Source organism: Sipha flava, unplaced genomic scaffold (genome assembly GCF_003268045.1).
Source record: "Sipha flava isolate LNK unplaced genomic scaffold, YSA_version1 287_pilon_pilon, whole genome shotgun sequence".
NCBI classification, from domain to species: domain Eukaryota; kingdom Metazoa; phylum Arthropoda; class Insecta; order Hemiptera; family Aphididae; genus Sipha; species Sipha flava.
Window position 1 is genome coordinate 46,939 of NW_020272956.1, and position 20,163 is coordinate 67,101.

The 20,163-nt window shown below is 27.4% G+C and overlaps 2 protein-coding genes across 3 annotated transcripts in view; both read right to left on the reverse strand.

Annotated features, from left to right (window-relative positions):
• The window catches only part of LOC112685694, a 74,866-nt gene that overhangs the window by 14,416 nt on the left and 40,287 nt on the right, over positions 1–20,163 (reverse strand). For both annotated transcript variants that reach the window (XM_025557636.1, XM_025557635.1), the window contains exons 5-7: positions 17,613–17,828; positions 3,372–3,694; positions 1,272–1,475 (exon numbers count right to left, since the gene is read on the reverse strand). In XM_025557636.1, the coding sequence (XP_025413421.1) occupies positions 1,272–1,475; positions 3,372–3,694; positions 17,613–17,828 (743 nt within the window). The remainder of the gene's footprint in view (positions 1–1,271; positions 1,476–3,371; positions 3,695–17,612; positions 17,829–20,163) is intronic.
• On the reverse strand, positions 12,285–13,423 carry LOC112685695. The gene is made up of 2 exons (XM_025557637.1): positions 13,168–13,423; positions 12,285–12,958 (listed from the first exon to the last, which is right to left on the reverse strand). The coding sequence occupies exon 2, from the start codon at positions 12,936–12,938 to the stop codon at positions 12,342–12,344; it is 597 nt and encodes a 198-aa protein (XP_025413422.1). The 5' UTR covers positions 12,939–12,958; positions 13,168–13,423; the 3' UTR covers positions 12,285–12,341.

The window sequence follows — 20,163 nt, forward strand, 5'->3', positions numbered from 1 at the left end:
AAATGTATCTTTATTTAGTGTTTGTAGTATTAGTGAATAAACTTTGAAAATTGCGTTGCTTATTCTGTTGTAAATTCACAGATTTTAAATGTTTTTCAGTTTTAATATGTTGTATAATTGAATACCGTTTATCGTGGGAAATTTTTATTTCACATAATTTGCATAGTATGATTTGACCATCGGTTGGAAAAATATTCTCTCCGAATTCACGCACATAATTACGAGGACAACCCGGTAACGAAGATTTATCTTTCGGCATTTTGAAAAAAATAAAATAATAAAAACGCGAATCACGACACGAGCACTGCTGTAAATTTTTTTAATGCGACTGAAATAGTGAAATAGTGATGGGTCGTTACCGCTGTTTTCGGTACAATGTAACAATTACATAGATGGAATGAGCAGGAAAGGAACGAGTACATTAATCGTTCCACAGTCGGTACATTCAGTAAAAATTTTCAAACTATAAAATGGTCCCCGTCAGACAATACTGATACCGACACCGTGTAGTACTAAATGAAATAATGATAATAATCAATCATGATCGTAATCGATATTTTCTTATCTTAGAATACGTAATTTATTTCCTCAATTATTGATCTAAGGTTATATTTGGGAAAATCGTTTATACCTACACGTATACCTATTAATTTATTTTGATACTAAACGAAACTATAAAAATAAAATATTTATTTCTTATATTATAATATTATATATTTCAAAAAATGTCTAAAAAAACAAAAAACATCCAAATATGCTATTAAAATTGTAAACTAAGCCCTTGAAATAGAAAAATACCAAAATATCCAATAATATGCGCTAAAAAAGTTTCATTTTTTAATTTGTTGTTATGAAACAAATGTTGTGCTCACTTAGCATATCATATGATCAACCAGAATAAATATACAAATGCATACAAATCCGCGCTTTAATAATAATAAAAAAAAAATCTAAAATATTATATCGAGTATGATATAACAAATTAACAAGTTACAACGTTCTAGTTTAACAACTATAGTTCAATAGTTTAAAAAAAACTATTTAACTTTTAATTACTAAAAACTATTCAAACATTATTTGTACCATTCGAATGAAAACTATTTGATAAACTATTTGAAGTTTTAAAACCATCGGATATATCGTGGCATCCTCAAATGTTCTAACTATTCGAATAGTGAACTATTATCGAATAGTTTGATAGTGCCCATCACTTCACTGTCCGTATGTTATATACGAGTATATGTATTTATGATACATGAGAAAGTACCGACCTGAGAGCCGTAGCATGTTGTATGTTTAATTGAACCGTGAGTGATCGGGACGTAGATAGGAAGCTCTCAGACAGGGTGCACGGACGTTGTTGCCGGGACAACAGAAAATGATCGCAAGACCTCGGCGTTTGACCGGGGCAGTAATTTGCCAACATAGAAGCGTTGTTGAGCTGGTACCCAGACGATGAGGCATTTCTCAAATCGCTGAAAAATTAGGAGATAAATGCAAACGGCGTACATGATGATTGGATAATCGTCGTAATGCTGCAGTGGCCTTGCTCTTTCACAACCTCAAACATTTGTTTACTATCTAATATGTTTTTCATATTTTTTTAACTGCTATTATTTAAAATAAAAAATTGAAAATTATTTTGGTATCCCAGTTTGTTATTATAACTTAGTAGTTTTTATTTTATTTTTATCGTAATGATAAGATTATTACTAGTTGAGTAGTACAGAAATAAAAATATAATAAAATATCTGTATTTATTTAGAATCCATTAATACGAGAATAGATATTTAAAATCATTACATTATAGTGTTAACATAATTACTTCTATTTTCTTAATTAAACTTTGACTATTTGTGGGTTAATAAACTTTTTATTATATTTTATATTATTTATTGTAATGAGTAGGGCTCAGAAGTTGTCGCAGTTGCATATTGTTATATACCATAATCTCTCAATTTATAATAGATCATGCTAGAAATATGAAGATTAATTTAAAAATCGAAGATTAAAAATGCATGTTTTTCATAATTCATCAATTTTAGGAAAAATGTGCATATTTTGTAAATTTTCATATGCATATTATGTCGCTATTGTCGTCGTGGGTGAAAATTTAGAAAACCGAACTCATCAAGAAGGTTTTCCTAAACATTGCTCAAAATTATAAAGATCATGTATGGTTGAGCGAAAGAGTTATTTTCGCTGAAAAAAACGCTGATGTCAACGAATTTAATTTTTAGATTCAAAATAAGATATCTGGCGAATTAATGACATCCAAATCGATTGATTCCGTTTCTAACCAAGATGATGTTGTCAAATATCCAACGGAATTTTTGAATTCGCTAGAATTACCTGGATTATCACCTGATAACCTGCAATCAAAAATCGGATCAGTAATCATTATGTTGCGAAATATAAACCAGCCACGTCTTTGTAATAGCACCCGACTTGCGGTGAAGAAATTAATGAAAAACGTCATCGAAGCCACAATTTTTAAAGGGAAGTATAAAGGCGAAAACGTTTTGATTTCATGGATTCCTTTGATTTGGAATGACATGCCATTCGAATTTAATCGGTTACAATTTCCAGTGCGGCTAGCATTTATAATGTCGATAAGTAAATCTCATAGATAGTCGGAAAGTGAATGTGGCATAAATCTTGAAAATCCATGTTTTTCATATGGCCAGTTATATGTTGCCTTTTCCCATGTCGTAATACCAATAAAACTATTTATACACGCGCAAGAGAAAAAAATAAGTATATTATATATAATAAAGCATTAGAATAATAAACACTTTTTTTGAAATATTTTTTTTATTAATTATACCAATTCGAATTCAATAATTTATAATTAAGACAGGACAATGTTTGTCGGGTCAGCTAGTTTAATATAAAAAATACCGCAAAAATATTTTTTAATTATATTTTTAGTTCAATAAGATGTCAAAATGCCAACTAGCTGTACATTTTTTTTCAGTTATAAATAGCTTTTTTGTATATTAATAATTTATTAACAACATCATCAGATGTTTGTTTCTTGGAATTAAGAATAACTTTTTTGTATATTTAACTTTTTTAATGTGTATTTTACAATTTTTTTAATTCATATTTTTCTTTTTTTAGCTCCTACAATTTCCAAGCGTTAGTTATAAGAAGTGTACATTTATTACTAGTATTTAAGCAGCCTCAACACTTTAAGTAAATTAGGCTCTCCAGGATCTGGCAATAAGTAATATTTATACTCGTATATAGATTTCAATGCATCCGGTCCTACGTACTACGAGTTTTAAATGAATATTTCGAATAAAAAAATCAAACATACCAAAAATTATAACCTGACTTAGCTTCTAAAAATAGAAAATAATTTTTACCAGAAAGGATGGCAAGAAGAATTTCCATCCCACACCATTAGGTTAGTGGTGCAATCTCGAGGCTGAGCGCCGGTCACGTAAAACTTGAGTACAGATATCCATATCTTGTACCTAGGACCACCATCCGCAACCGATTCCCGGTTAACTGGATATCCAGCGGCTGTAAGACCGGTAGGAGTAGCTTGTAGATGGTACCAACATGTCGTGTTTTCAGGCAAAGAGTGATAGGGTGCGTGTAACCACCCGCGGCCCGTGTTTCGTATCCAAAATTCGCAACGTTTGTTCTTCGTGTACTTAATTGATTCGATCTCTACAAAGTGCACCTGAAACACACAAACGTTTCACATACAATATTTAGATTCGACGATACAGCTTAATAAGTTTAACACCAAGTCGTAATCAAATTAGTTTATTTAATTTAATTATTTACACAGTAACACATATAGTACACAGAAATTATTTAAAAAGTAGATTTTAATCCATAAAGATTTTCTAAGTAAAAGAATATTTTAAAAATTTTAAATATCTTTTGAAGTAAAGTTATAAACATTTTAAATCAGAGTTAGTACAGTGTTAATACAGTAATTTTATTTAATTTCAGATTTTATAGCCCATCAAATTATCCTTCGCTAATAAATGTTACAATGTAGCCAAAATCTGTTTAAAGATATAACTATGAAGATTAGTGAGCGCAACATTCGAGCCCAAATATTCATGTTCTTCAATCTAGCAATGAATGAGCTTAATTTTATTTTCAACAGTCTATAATTTTTAGCCTTTTGAGAAAAATTTAAGTCCGTACAATTTACTAGACGCATATACTTTGATCCTTCAAATATTTATTTCTATGATGATATTATCCACTTTATTCTAATCACTCACTTAGGGGTAAAACTTGATATCAAAATATGTTGGCACCACATATTATCTCGTTTTTCCCTTTTTATTCTCGATTGATTTATTTTTTTAGAACAGTTACTCACACATGGTCTGTAAAACCCATGCCGCGGGATCTCGGGGAGCCCCACTTTCCTTAACTGGACGGTGCCCGAGAACGGGGTCGCGCCGTCGGGACTTGATCCCGGTGTCGCGCACCTTTGAGGTCGGACTCGTGGTGGTTGTGGGTCCGCTGGAGAAAAATAGGAGCTTGAAATCAGTCGATCGTAGCCGCACCCAGTCACACGTCGGAGCTATGCGCAGACCACTGTCTGATGACTCCGCGTGACGACAACAGAACGGGTGGAGCGTTTGCCCTTCGGGGACGTAAAATCTTTCAAGAGACGAGAACTCATCTCCACTACAAATCTATAATATGCTCTAAAATTCAATATAGTTGGTTTCTTTTTGGTTCAGCATAATTTTCCAACTGAAGAAAAATGATCAATTATCAAGATACTTGTCTATGAAGTATACCTATAGGTTATATAAAATTAATCCTTATTTTAGCCATTGCTATTGAAACTATGTGGCTTCCTTTAATAATAAATGACAATGGCTTACTGGTACATATATTTATGACATTCTAGCTTTACAATATTTGACAATTTTAAATTCGCATTTATTTTTTCTTGTTTCTCATACTAGAACCCCCCTTATCCGCTTCAATCAAATTTCAGTATTCAGTTTCTTTGAGTTCTTATAGTCACGTTGGAATTCACGGCAATGAGGTTGCTGATAATTTTGGTAAAATTGATTTAACCCTACAGTTGAAATAATATCATTTAAATTATTACTATTTATATTACTATCTCATTTTAAATTAGTAACAAACATTCTTTTGATTGATTAATTGTATTAAACAACAACTTTAACGAGTAAGTAAAATTATTTATCCTAGATTAAATTTAAAAACCATAACTATATCTACATTACGATTAAAATATAATTATTATAATTTAAAATTTATTTCTACTATATTTCGCATTTTATCTTCATATATTTCGCAGTTAATCTTTGTATTTTTAATATATATACTCTTCTCACCACCTCTTTTTAATCATTTCATTCACATTACTTACTGTACCATTTATTGTATAGATTGAAAATTTGCATAAATAAACATTTATATATATATATATAAAGTATCTAGAAGCAGTGACGAAATGGGGAAAAAAATTGGCCTGGGAAAATCATAATTTAAGAGGCCTTCTTTGTAATTAGGGCCAACACTTTTTAAACTTACGTTTTATTTTAGTAGAACATAATGAAATTAAATTGAAACTATTTAATATAATTTGATTATTTTTACATTGACACCAGCTGTAGTTAAAACTTAATTTCCAAAAACATTTTTAATTGAATGTGTATTATATTTATTGCTATAATTATTAATATATAATATTTATATTTTTATTAGAATAAAATGGTCATCCATCTAGTATTAAAAAATACGTATACTATTTAGAGAATATTAACTTTTAAAATATGATTTTTATACTAAAAAATAAATAGTTTTTTTTTTTATTTTTTTTTATTGAAATATTGTATGTTTACAATTAAATATTAAGTTATTATAACAAATGTTGAATCCTCAATTAAATCACGCCAATTCCAAAACCAATCAATTCTGCAAGTCTTTAATTGTACCACTGTTTTTTGAATGGGAAAGTATATCAACTTTAAAAAAAAAAAAAAATCAATGAATTCGAGAAGGATAGTAAACTAAATTATTTTGTATTTCTAAGAATAAAGGTTAACCGGCAAATCTCTTGGTATTCTGCTGGCTCAGTTTGTCATTACCTAGAAGTATTTCATTTTTATAGATGGGTTCAAGCGTTTTTAAATGTTGTGTAATTGTTCAATATTAGGAACTTTTCTGCTCTCAATACTTAGAGCACTCGTACATTTTTTCGGTTTCGATTAAATTTTAAAGAATGTATTTCCTATATGGTTATAGTTAATTGTTATATCAATTAAAAATAAAAATACCAAAATAAATTAATATTTGAATTCCACTTTTGATATTTCACAATTTGTAATGATTTGGAATGATGGATACGATACAAACACTGAACTGGAATAAATTGATACTGCTTGAAAAACGGTATAAACTGACAATTCTCTTACCTAATAAAATGTAGCAATAGAAAAAGCTTGATCCTTGAACTTTTAAATTAAATTTAAAACGAATATTTTATAGTAAAATTATTTTAATTTACATCATCAAACATACTGAAATCACAAAAATAAAATAAAAACACAAGTTGTTTTAGTAAAGAAACCTTCAAAAAAACTTTTTTAGTTATATTTTATTTGCATAATAAACTGTAATTAATTAAATCTGAATAAACATGAAAATGTAATGTGCTAACAAGAATAAGAGTGATCTTCAAAATGTATAATAATTTAATAAATATTAAATAATAATGAAAAAATAATTACGTGAACACGTAAAATACGGCCGCGGCGACTTGTCATAATATAATCCGGTTTTATGCAGTTATTAAAATATTGGGAGTCGTTATCATTATTATTGTACCCGGAGATCAGAGAAACACCTTGAGAAATAATTTACAAAAACTTCGTTGTGCAGTTACTAAGGCAATTGAATATAGAAAGAATATTGATGGAACACATAATGAAAAAATTACTTTATTAAAACATGATATTATGAATGGCCCATACCATGCTTTTGGAAATCATAAAAATTGTGCAACATACTTTTGTAAAAAAAAAATGGAAAAAAATAATAAAAATTATGTTTTAGAAATGGAAAAATCTGGACTTTGGACAGATATTTTATATGTGAGAAATGTATTAACTCACCATGCCTCAAGTTAAATTTATAATGTCAAAAATAATTCGGTCGAAGGTTACAATAGTATTGTTGCTAAATTTGTAGGTGGCAAAAGAATACATTTTTTTCATAAAGGGTTATATCAAGCGCGATGTACAGCTGCAGTGTTATCTTATAATACAGGACCAAAATGTATTAGCATTTCGCATTAAAAGATTTGCAATATTATTCCTGGTGATTTTACAAAGCGTTTTATAAGTGGAAAACAGAAGAAAAAAAATATGTAAAATGAAAAGAAAACTTTTATTTGAATCAATAAGTAGACGAGTTACTAAAAATAACTTACTAGATAGTGACTATGGAAAATGCGAATAAAATATGTGTGAAGAACTGGATATGGATGGAAATGATTACGAAAAAATAAAATTGGAATATATGAACAATAAAATAATTAAAAATATCGATGAAATTAAATTTACAGAAAAATCGACTACACTTCAATCGGAATGCGAATTATGGCACAAAGAAAGAAAAATTCGATTAACCGCATCGAATTTCGGAAAAATTTGTAAACTTCGACTATCGACTTCTAGAGCCAATACAGTTATATCAATTTGTATAAAACGTTTTGTGGTAATGAGCTACGAGATATCAGTGGCGTAGCCAGGATTTTTAAATGGGGGGGGGGTAACCACTTTTTTTGGATAAGTAAGGTAAGAGAGGATATGAGAATTCACTCTTAACCCCCCCCCACCATCTACCACCAAGTTTCTAAACGTAATTCAAGCGTTTTAGTATAGTTTTAAAAATATTTATCAAATAATAATTTATAATAATAATAATAATTTTGGTTTCAGTGTTCAGTCACTTGCTCCACTCTGACAACTGCATTCTCTTAGGCGACTTTTTGGCAAATTCAGTTATTATTTCACTTTCATCGAATTGCTCTTTTTTATTTATATTAGCCATAGCTAACCCATTCAGTCTGTTTTCCGACATGGTGCTTCTTAAAAAAATTTTTAAGCGATTAAGTGCTGAAAACGTTTTTTCCGGAGTGAAAGAGGTAACTGGTAACGTGGCAAATAATTGTAAAAGTATTTTAATGTTAGGTCGAAGATTGGTGCGATGAGAGAGTGAATCAAGAGCAGAATTCAGTTTTGGAATAGTATTTTGACTCCATTGTTGCCTCTATATGAACAGGTCAGCTCTGATTGTAGATGAGGTATCATCATGGAGATCTTGGACATATATTTTAGCAGCTTTTATAATATTTTTATCGTCATTAATATTTAAATTGGCCGGAATAAGTCCTTCAAGTGGCATAACATCAATATGCCTTTGATTAAAACGAGCATTGATTCTATTAAATAGTCAAGATACATTATACATATAAACACGGCCCATGGGGAGGCTATAGCCCCCTTAGCCCCCCCCCCCATTGGCTACACCACTGTGAGATATGGTATTGAGTGCGAACATTTTGCAAAGACAAAGTCTGAACAATTAACAGGATTTAAAATTCAAGAATCTGTACTTTTCATATACTACCATCTACCGTTCTTAGCAGCAAGTCCTGATGGACTTATAGATAATAATGGTATAATTGAAATAAAATGTCCCTCAACAATAAAAGAATTAACTCCAAAAGAAGCTATAGAATCTAGGAAATTAAAATTTGCAACTTTAGACAGTCAAGGAAATTTGCAATTAAAACAAAGTCACAACTACTATTTTCAAGTTATGGGCCAATTAAAAATAACTCAACGATTATTTTGTTGTTTTATAATATGGTCACCTAAAGGTAATACACAATATTTAAAACGTATTGTTAAATTTTTCTTTATATTTTGCTTATCTCTTTTACAGGTATACTTTATCAAAAAATTTTTAAAGATGAAAAATTTTTCAACACAAAAATGAAATCATCATTGGAAAAATTTTATTTTGAAGCGATGTTGCCAGAGTTAATTGACTCAAGAAAGGACAGAAACTTTAGTTTACGGGATTAATGGTAATATGGTATGGTAATAAGCAACTAGTATTTACGATCTAATATTAATATAATATGCAACTGAAGTATAAATTGTATAAATTATATAATTATATTATTTATTAAAATATATACTTGGATTTAAATATAATTTTAAAAATGTCAACGCAGTGTTCATATTAGGATTGCGATCATTTTCAACCAATATCTTTCATTATAGTTTTAAATATCCTTGTAACAAAATAATTTAATGAAACGTATTTTATTTTAACACATTTTCGTACAACGAATAATTGATTATAATACGGTAATATACATCAGAATTGTTCATATGACATACATTATCTCTATATATAAAACAGTAAGCTGATTGACTGCTATCAACCCACAGCTCAAACCATTGGACGGATCTGGCTGAAATTTGGCATGCAGATAGCTATTATGATGTAGACGTGCGCTAAGAAAGGATTTTTCGAAATTTTGAAGTTAAAGGGTTGAAATCGGTTTAATATTTTTTGACCAGGTCGATAACTGCGCTATTGAAAATGAATTGTATTAAATAAAACTATTAAAAAATTATTAAAAAACTATTAAAAACTATTTAAAAATTATTAATTTTATATTTGGTAGTAAATGACGGGTATTGCATAAATATTATTTAAAAAGATCCCGCAACAGGTGCCAAAACAAATAAGAATGTTAGTTCAAAAAATTATTATGCATATCGGTGATGATTAGACGCGATCAGGACTAAGTTATTTTACGATGCATAAGCTTTGTCAACAATTCATGGTTGAAATATATATAAAGATAGATAGCGAACGATTTCGATTCAATCAAAAAAAGCTGCGTGCAAAAGATTCTCAAAACAATTGTTAGATATTGGAGATGGGAAAGTTACTACAGATGAAACGGGATGTATAAAATTACCGAACGATTTCTGCACAATCATTTATTCGCAAGATGCTCTCATTGACCAGATATGTCCCAGTGTACACAGACAATACACAAATCATGAGTGGCTGGCAGAAAGAGCAATTTTAGTAGCAAAAAATGTGGAGGTCAACGAATTGAATCTCAAGATACAAAATTTGTTACCAGAAAACTTGGTGTCATACAAATCTAGATACAGTTTGCGTTGCTACTGAAGTTGTAAATTATCCAACAGAGTTTTTAAACTCATTGGATTTACTAGGCATGCCACCGCATAATTTACAATTGATAATTACAATTTACCGTCGATAAAATACCTCCTTCAGAGTCATTTAAAGTTGTAATACATGCAGATAAAAAACCACTAGAAGAACATAGAGGCAGGTATAATGCACCAACGGCAAATGAAGTTGCTTTAGTGTTAGTAGATCAGCAATTTGATCGAAGAGACATCATCCTCGAAAACCGAAGTAACTCACTTCACCGTATCAGTGAGATACATCGAGCATACGACGCACTGCAGTATCCTTTAATGTTTTGTTGGGGGGGATGATGGGTATGCAATCAATATACCACAACGCAATCCAAAAACCAAGTTACCGCTTAAAAAAACTGTCTCTGCATCAAGTTTTTACTCATATAGAATAATGGTCAGAGAAGGGGAAGACAACTATTTAGTTAATTATCGTTCTCTTTTCAGTCAATATTTGGTAGATGAATACGCCAAAATTGAAACTGAAAGACTAAATTACATCAAAAACAATCAAGCCAAATTGCGTGCAGATAGTTATATTCATTTAAAAGATACGATTGGACGACGAGACATAGAAGCTAATCAGTTAGGCCAAATGGTTATACTCCCGTCAACTTTTACTGGTGGGCCAAGGTACATGCACGAAAGAACACAAGATGCTATGACCTACGTTAGATAATACGGTCGTCCTGATCTTTTTATTACTTTTACATGTAATCCTCGCTGGGACGAGATAAAAGAGCTCTTACTTCCCGGTCAAAGATCATATGATCGACATGATATAATTGCAAGAGTGTTTCGGTTAAAAGTCAAAAAGACCATGAACTTATTGACAAAAGGTAAAATATTCGGAGAAGTGAGATGCTATATGTATTCAACAGAATACCAAACTGTAGAGAGGTTCAGGTAGTTGTAAGCTATAACTTATCGAATAGGTTATGATAATAATCATTATCTTAAAAACTAAATTAATATGTATAAAATATTATTTCAAAAATCTTAATTAATTTAAATTTCAATAGATTTAACAAAATTTAATCTTGGCAGGTTACATACATTTATATACTTAAGCCCGGCAACAACGGGTAATTCAGCTAGTATTATTATAAATTATAATCATTGATTACAGAATACATTTTTATAAAAATTACAAGTTAAAAATTGAGAATAAATTTTAGAAATAATTTATGCTAGGATCAATGTTATTATTATTATAATGCTTATTGTTTATTCAATTATATTATATATGCAATTCATATTATTTGTGACTACGATATTTGGTACGACGTGTCGACGTCGGGACGGTTTTTACTGAATCAATAAAATTAATGGCCGATAACGTTGATAAAGATTTCAGATTAGTCTCACACACACTAATGTGGATTTACTTTCCACACACTAACAAGTCAACTTACTGCGTCATGTTAAATTGCCTATGCTATTTTCCTTAAAATATGGTCGACTGGAGCCCCCTTAAAGGACCATGAAACAAAAAAAAAATGACTTTGATTCAATTAATAGGTAATTAATTAATATAACCATCGGTGGTATTAAAATTTGTGTATGTCGATTTGTTGAGGTGCTAGAGCCCAAGAGAGATAGGCGCGTGACGTCATAAGATCACACGGCGCGGCGGCGGCCTATACTTTTATACAAAAATCGCCGACACGGCCTAGGTTATTTATTTATATTTTTTGTTATATTTAACAAAAATTACAAATTAAGACAATAGTCATAAGAATGTGGGTTTTAATACAATTTGGTATACGTTTGGTCGTATTAAATTTAAATGTACATAATTAATGTTTATTTCCTATAAGTTAATATAATATTAGAATAGCTAATGAAATAATATTTTTTCGATATTTCACATAAATATATATATATTTATGAATAAATATGTATTATACTAAAAAATAAAAATTACAATTTAAACATTTTGAACAGAATTATAAAATTAAATTGAAAATCTTGAATATCTTTTAGAACGTATTTCTTCAATATTTGGTCTTGGTATTGGAGCTATAGACTTGGGAATTTCTATTTCTTCTGGAATTGTTATAATGCTATATTCGTTTGTTTTTTTTTAGCTAAATCAAGTACTTCATGCATAATTTGTTTTCGCCAATCAGTATCAGTACGCTCATATACATTTTTTATTGTATATTTTCCTAACGGTTTTGAGTATACCATTTTATCACCTACTAGTTGTTTATTTGTATTGTAATTATGGTCCAATATAGCCAAAATAGATCTTATGTACATACCTCTATATTTCAGATGTATCCGTTTTGGCATATATTTTAACCTTACATTATGATAAGATTCCAAACGGCCAGTATGCACAAAATGTTTTGCATGTGGTAAATCTTTTATAAAATCTTTTGCAGTTATAACTTTTTTTAATGCATAATATGATTCGTCATCGGATTTTAACCACAATTTATTATTTATTTCTTCGTTTGTTAATGGATCATGATCGCACGTTTTTATCGTAAATCTAATACATTTATTACATATACACCAATCGTTTACATTCATTTTTGAACGACCTTCTAATTGTACTCCTATATCTGGTTCATTTGTACCTGGCTGAATATCAGCCATATCAATATCGTTCACAGTGGGCTCAAAACTATATGGACGTATTGACATATTTAAATATTTGTAATACACTGTCAAAAACCAATAAAAATTGTTTTAATACATATTTTGCCTATGCTAGAACACTTCTTATTAAAAAATGTAACATAATATAGGTACTAAACTATTTCAACTTTTTATAAAATATTTAAGCATGTAATTAACAAATTATTATTATTAATAAATAAAATAAATTTGACTATAGCATTATAATATTATAATTTATAATACATTACTTTACCTCGTAAAATAAGATCCCAACGATAAAAATATAAAAATTGAAAACTACGTTCGTTTATAAAGACGTGTAAACGTAAAATGCGGTTGATCGTCGTTCATCGACATAGAATACGTTTTATTTTTAATAAAAATATAATTATCCAAATAGAGTATTTTTATTCGTCCGTTCATTGTTGTGACTACGAAGTTATTTATAGCAGAATTTAATATAACAAAATGTATAAATAATAACCTAGGCCGCGTCGGCGATTTCTGTATAAAAGTTTAGGCCGCCGCCGCGACGTGTGATCTTATGACGTCACGCGCCTATCTCTCTTGAGCTCTAGCGACTCAACGAATCGACGTATACAAATTTTAGTACCACCGTTAGTTATAGTAATTAACTATCTATTGAATAAGTAAAAATAATTTTTTTGTTTCATGGTCCTTTAACAGTTATATTAGTGCAGCAGTTATTACCCTTCAGTATCCTATAGTTTTACACATGTAGGTAATATATAGTATGCCCTTGATTACAATAACAATTGACATACGTCTATTATGTACCTAATAATATTTTAGTGTGATTTTGTTACATTATTTTAGTTGATTAACATTTTATTGTTTCATAGAAACATAATTATATGTTAGAATTATTAAAATTACAGTAGTATATTAAAACTTTTCAATCGTAGAATAAGTTAAAAGTGCTTTATTACACAAACCCGATTCCTAATTATCTCATTTTAATAAGTATATGTATAATAATACATGAGTATAGAGTATAATAATAAGTAATAAATATAATAAGTGTATATCGACAGTTTTTTTATTATGAAACTATTTTATCCTCTTTCAATGACTTTGAACTAATACTTAGTATTAGGATCGTATTTAGATGATAATCCCATTACGCTTCAAGTATGAGTTCATACTAAATTTTTTACCTGGCTTAAATCAATAAAGTTCTAATATTCTAAAAATTAACTCAGCAATATTTTACGGCTCATTTATTGTTGAAAACACAACTCTATGTATATGTTAGGTTATAACTATTATTCCAACAAAAATATTTCAGACTCTGTACAGCTTTAGCACACACATAATATTATGGTTGATTTCCTTAATTCGTTCAAATTGTTATTATCCACGCATGTTTATTTTAATGTGGGTGAAGCAGGCATATCGAATAAACCTTATTTTATTTTTTATGTTTGTTGTAGTCGTACGCACTTTTTTTGATGAAAAAAAAAACAAAAGTTATATGTTACCCAATCGAAGATTTTAAAAAAAAATAAACATTGATGATAATTTACATAGTATATGACTGGAAATAATTTACAGTTTTCCAGAAAATTGAGAAAGAACAGATATTAAAAAAATACGAGTATATATTTTATTTATTTCTTTGTTATTCTGAAAACGAAAAAACATAGAGATAATAAAACGAATTCGATGTAACTCATTAGAATAATATAGAACTTTAGAGTCTTTTCCTATAATTTATTTTGATATTTTGTATATGATCAAAGTTTTATAAATATTATATTTTTTTTATTGTTATTATTATAATAGAAAAAAAATATATAAATTATATATATTTTTTATATAATATTATGTATTTAATTTATTATTATTATATATATATATATATATATATATAAGTAAATAACGTGCCTTATTAAACTTTATAATTTTACTTATTCATTCTTATTTTGTAAATTTTAACTACAGTTAATTTTAAATGTTTATTATATACAATTAAATATTTACATTGCTCAGTAGCGTTATTTGTGGTACACGAGGTAACTTTATCTAAATTTATGGATTTTTATTTTTAGGCAGTTTTTAGTACTTTATAAAATATTGTTTCTTATACCAAATCAAAAATTAAAGTTATGTTACAAAAACATTAAATTCGGGCTAAAATATTCAAGAAATAATTTCTTAAATATTGTACTACTAGTGAAATACCATTATAAGATTTAAGTAAATAGGTAATCGTTATAATTAGTACAACTAATATCATATTATTACATCATAGTTATATTATTATGTAAGTACACAGTTGAAATATAATCACTGACTCTGTATTTTTTTAAAACTGTGAATAATGATAATTATAATAATAAATTATTTTAATAGTTATACTAATTAATATTTTTAAGAAATTTATTATTACAAATATTTTTATTAAAATATAGTTGAAATTGAAACTATGTGACCAAACTTACATGTAATTAATAACTAGAAAGTAAAATAGATCTACAATTTAAAAAAAAAATAGCGATTACATTTAAATCTCACATTTTCTTTTGATAAAAACATTTAAGGAAATTACGTTCGGTTCTATCGGAGTTTTACTTGTATTCATTATATTTACTATTCAATGGCGAACATAGCCTTAAAGATTTAAAATTATTATTTTTAAATATATTTCCACAATATGCCTATGTCTATTACAGACAAAATCTTATTTCGAAATGTCAGAAAAACATTTCATGTAGAAAATGTTATAGTTTGACCAATCGACTATAGAATCTTCTTTGATCTGAACACACAATATGTATATATGTTTATATATACAATATACTTCTACTTAAATTGAAACTTAATATAATATAAAATACTAAAGGGAATATGGATTTTCTAATAAAAAAACTTTGTTTTTACATGAATTTACTATTTTATTTTTGTAAATATTTAAAGAGAAATATTGAACTTTATCTAATTTTACCATATATATTCATTTTTTTTAAATTATTTTCAAATATATATCATACCTAAAAAGACATATTAAATAGTGTTCATTATAAAATCAAGTTTTTTAAACCAATTAAGATAAATGAAACTTGGAAAATTTATAATTTGTCAAATGCATACTACACAGAATATTTAAGAATGTAATTAAATTATTAAGGGCTTGATATAGAGATGCATTCAGTTATTGAATAAAATTAGACTAATCAATATTGGCAGTTTTATAGATATCAATTTAATTAAATTTAAATTTAAAATAAATAAATGTATTGTATATAAGTTATATCAATATCATAAAATATTGATCTTCATTAGAAAAAAAAATTAATTAAGTAATTATTGTGTTAGTAATATTATTTTTTTAAATTAATTACTGTTAAATTTTACAATACTTAATTTTAACATTTGTTGTTTATTAAGTACTTTAACATGCATCCATAATCATACATATTATATAAATTATAATCAAATTTTGATTCCATTAAAATTTATAGTCAGTAGTCATAAACTGTATTTTTTAACAACAATACATTTTACTGTTAATAAATCTTCTATGGCTTTTTTCTTGAACCTTTTATTTTTTACATAACTGAATATTTTTTGTTTAAATCATAGTTTTAATATTCAATTTTACATACCAATATACTCACAAAGTAAACATATATTAATAATGTTTAAAACTAAATAATATTTTATAAAAAATAATGATTTTATATTGTTCGAAATGAAGTACGATAATAAAATATTGATACCTATAGTAATAATTTCTCTTTGATTTTAATATTCTCTCAACATTTTTGTTTCAAAGACATTTAGTTCAAATTTTGAATAAAAAAAAATAGGTCAAAACAAAAGAAAATGGTTGAGTGTTTACAGTGATTTGTGTTTATTATAAATTAAAAAATAGATTAAGAGTTTAAAATACTTAAAATATTAAGCCAAAACTTACATAATTGTTGAATTAATTATTTTTTTTAGCAAGAAAATATTTTCTTGCTATTAATTACTAACGATAAAACAAATGTTTTTTAAGAAACTGTTTATCTTTTGTAATATACCTCAGCTTATTAAAATATAACTTAATTCTTAGTAAATTTAGCTGATAACTTATAAAATATAAATATAGAGTATACGATATTGATTATTTATACAAATTTTTTATACAAATTTAATAATTTCTGTCATATATATTATCTGCTAAATAAGTGTTAATAACGTTAACCTAATCAGTTAACCATCAATAAATATCTATTTTGAAAATGAGTATAACTCTTTTCTGTGTAATCACGCATGTAAACTAAACAGTGTACAACATTTTTTTATAATTAAAATTTAATACATACGAGTATATACGAATATATAGTTATGGGAACAGCAATACCTAAAATTAGATGCATTGCTTACTTCGATGATGGTATATAACTGTTTCAAATTTGAACACCATATAATTGTAAGATTAAAAATATTAACTTCTGGATTATATTATGCTAAAAATGATCCTCACATTAAAATTTGCAAATACATGTACCTTATATCAATGAAACATATAATATAGAATTCAAATTTATCTACAAATGCAATTAATGACTTCAATAAAATTTTTTTCCTACACATTAGTAGTATACTTTGAAAGTATTTATTATTCAATTCAATATAATCCGTAAGTTAAGAACTACTATAATAGAAAATTATTAATAATATTATTACTTGCACTTGAAGTTGAAATCCATGAAGTGGGCCAAAAGGATACATCAAAGTACCGTATGGTGATGTGGAAAACTGAACTAACAGTTCAGGTCCACTAGACGTTGTTACGGGTACAGTCTCACCAGATCCGCAGAATCTCAATAGAATTGGGTCTCTAGTTGTGTATCCATCATATACTGTCACAAAGTCTGGTACATTGTCGCATTTGCTCCAATCCTATTAAAAAAATTCTAAGTGATATTTAAAATGTCTATATGAGTAATAAGTTATGAAAACTCCTAAGTAATTAAAATACGATTACGTCATTTTATTTAATATAGTTTGTGAATTTAAGTACATAATATAATACATGAATTTATTATTGTAATTCGATGAGTTAATGTCCAAATTTAAACTTAAATTTTTCAATCGTTCAAGCATTATCATTATCATTAACAATTGTTCAGTATTATTTTTTCTGAAAAATTTATTAGTAAAATGTTTTTTTGGAGTAATAACAACGGTATGCCAGAATAGTATTGTAAAGAAAATAATTTTATACCTTAATTATTTCAAAATATATTTATTGAAAGTATCATTAGATAAAAATTTTAATCAGTACTGGTTGAAACGAATATTTTGTAAATTTATATATACAAATATGTATAAATCATAAAATTAAAATATAATTTCAGTCAAAAGATGATTTTTAAATTAAATATATATATATATATATATATATATATGTGTGTTACGGCTAGTGTTATATGGCTAATCTCAAGCAGAGGCGGGTTTTATCATTAACCAATGGAGGGGCTAATGGAGGTTTAAGAATTTATTTAGTTGGTTTTTTAAATATATATAAAATTTTGAATTACAGAATATGTTTTTGAGTCCCTCATAAGTAAATCATTTTTTTCACAATAATGACAAAGTTTAAGTAGTTACATTATTGGTATCAATTTTAATCTGAAACCATTTTAAAATATAGGTAAATACACATAAATAATAAAAAAAGTGAACTATTTATTTATAAAAAAAATATGTAAAATAGGTACCATATTCATCAATGATCATTGACGATATTTTATTATAAATATTAATGTATAATAATACTTTGCTTTGTAAAATAGATAGCTTAGTCCCAAGGTCCCCCCCCAGGTAATGCCCCCTTAGCCACCCCCTTAAATCCGCCGTGATCTCAAGTATGGCCGACTAATCACAAGTTTAGTCACTGCGTTTGGCTAATATCTAAATTTCGGACTTTATCCATAACATTATCCATACAAATAATTAAACGGTTTAAGTCATACAAAAATTCTTTAATTTCTTCTCTTATTCAATAATATTTAATAATATCAATCTTATTTAATAATATCATAGATTATGGAATAATTCTAATAATAATAGAGTGCAATTATTATTAAGAATTATTTAGTCAATGATAATATTTACCTATTTTTATTATATAGATTTACGGCCACTTTTCATGACAGTGGTAATGTAATTCATGGATGGCATGACTATTTTTACTCAATAGTCTGAAGACGGTTGAATACTTTTCCCGAGAACGGTGGGACCCCTATCAATAGTTAATACCGAGATATATATTATGGTCTCATCTAAAAATTCTTCGAAATTTTTATTTTTATATTTTTTTAAATTCCATGAACTTATTATCGAACGCGATATTTTACAAAAATATTTTTCTGATCTTGAAAAGTCAAAATTAACTTAATTGGGATAAACGAAAAAAATAATACTTTAATTTCAAGTTAATTTGTATGGAAATAAGTTAAGTTAATTTATTAGTAATGAAATAATTTAAGGTAATAAGTTAATTTAACTTAACTTTTAACTTATTAACTCCCCCGGCTTGAAAACAAGATATACCTACAAAGTACTACAAGCTGGTATCTTTATTTATTTATTTATTTATTTATTTAATTGATTTAACGGGCTTGAGCCCTTTGAATATAAGGTAAAATACAATTGACAAATTACATGAACGGAAACTTAAATATTTTGATTACAATAAACAAAAAGAAAAAAATAAGAACTATACAAAATACAAACACAGAAATTACATAAATGGAAAATACTGATAACTATTAAACATCATTAATACATCTTAATAATAATAATACATTGCACTTAAATTTATTACGACTAGAATCAAAAAAATCAATTGATGGGGATATTTTATTAGCTAGTGACAGAGCGCGAGGAAAAAACGAATCGGCACCATAACTTTTGCGATAATAGGGAATGACAAATAAATCATTGGTTCTGGAGAAGAAAGTGGGAACCTTGATACTTAATAAAGCCAGTAGATGTGGACAATCAATAAAACCATTTAATAGATCATATATAAATAATATATCAGAGAATTGTCTTCTTAGATCGATCGAATCCAGACCTACTGATAACTGAACGGGTTAATATATATATTACTAGAGATAGGCATATTAGAGACGTAAGCTATTCTTTTTAAAAATTTATATTGGACAATTTCAAGATCATTCAAGTATGTAGACAGGTTTTGAGACCAAATTATGGATCCAAACTCTAG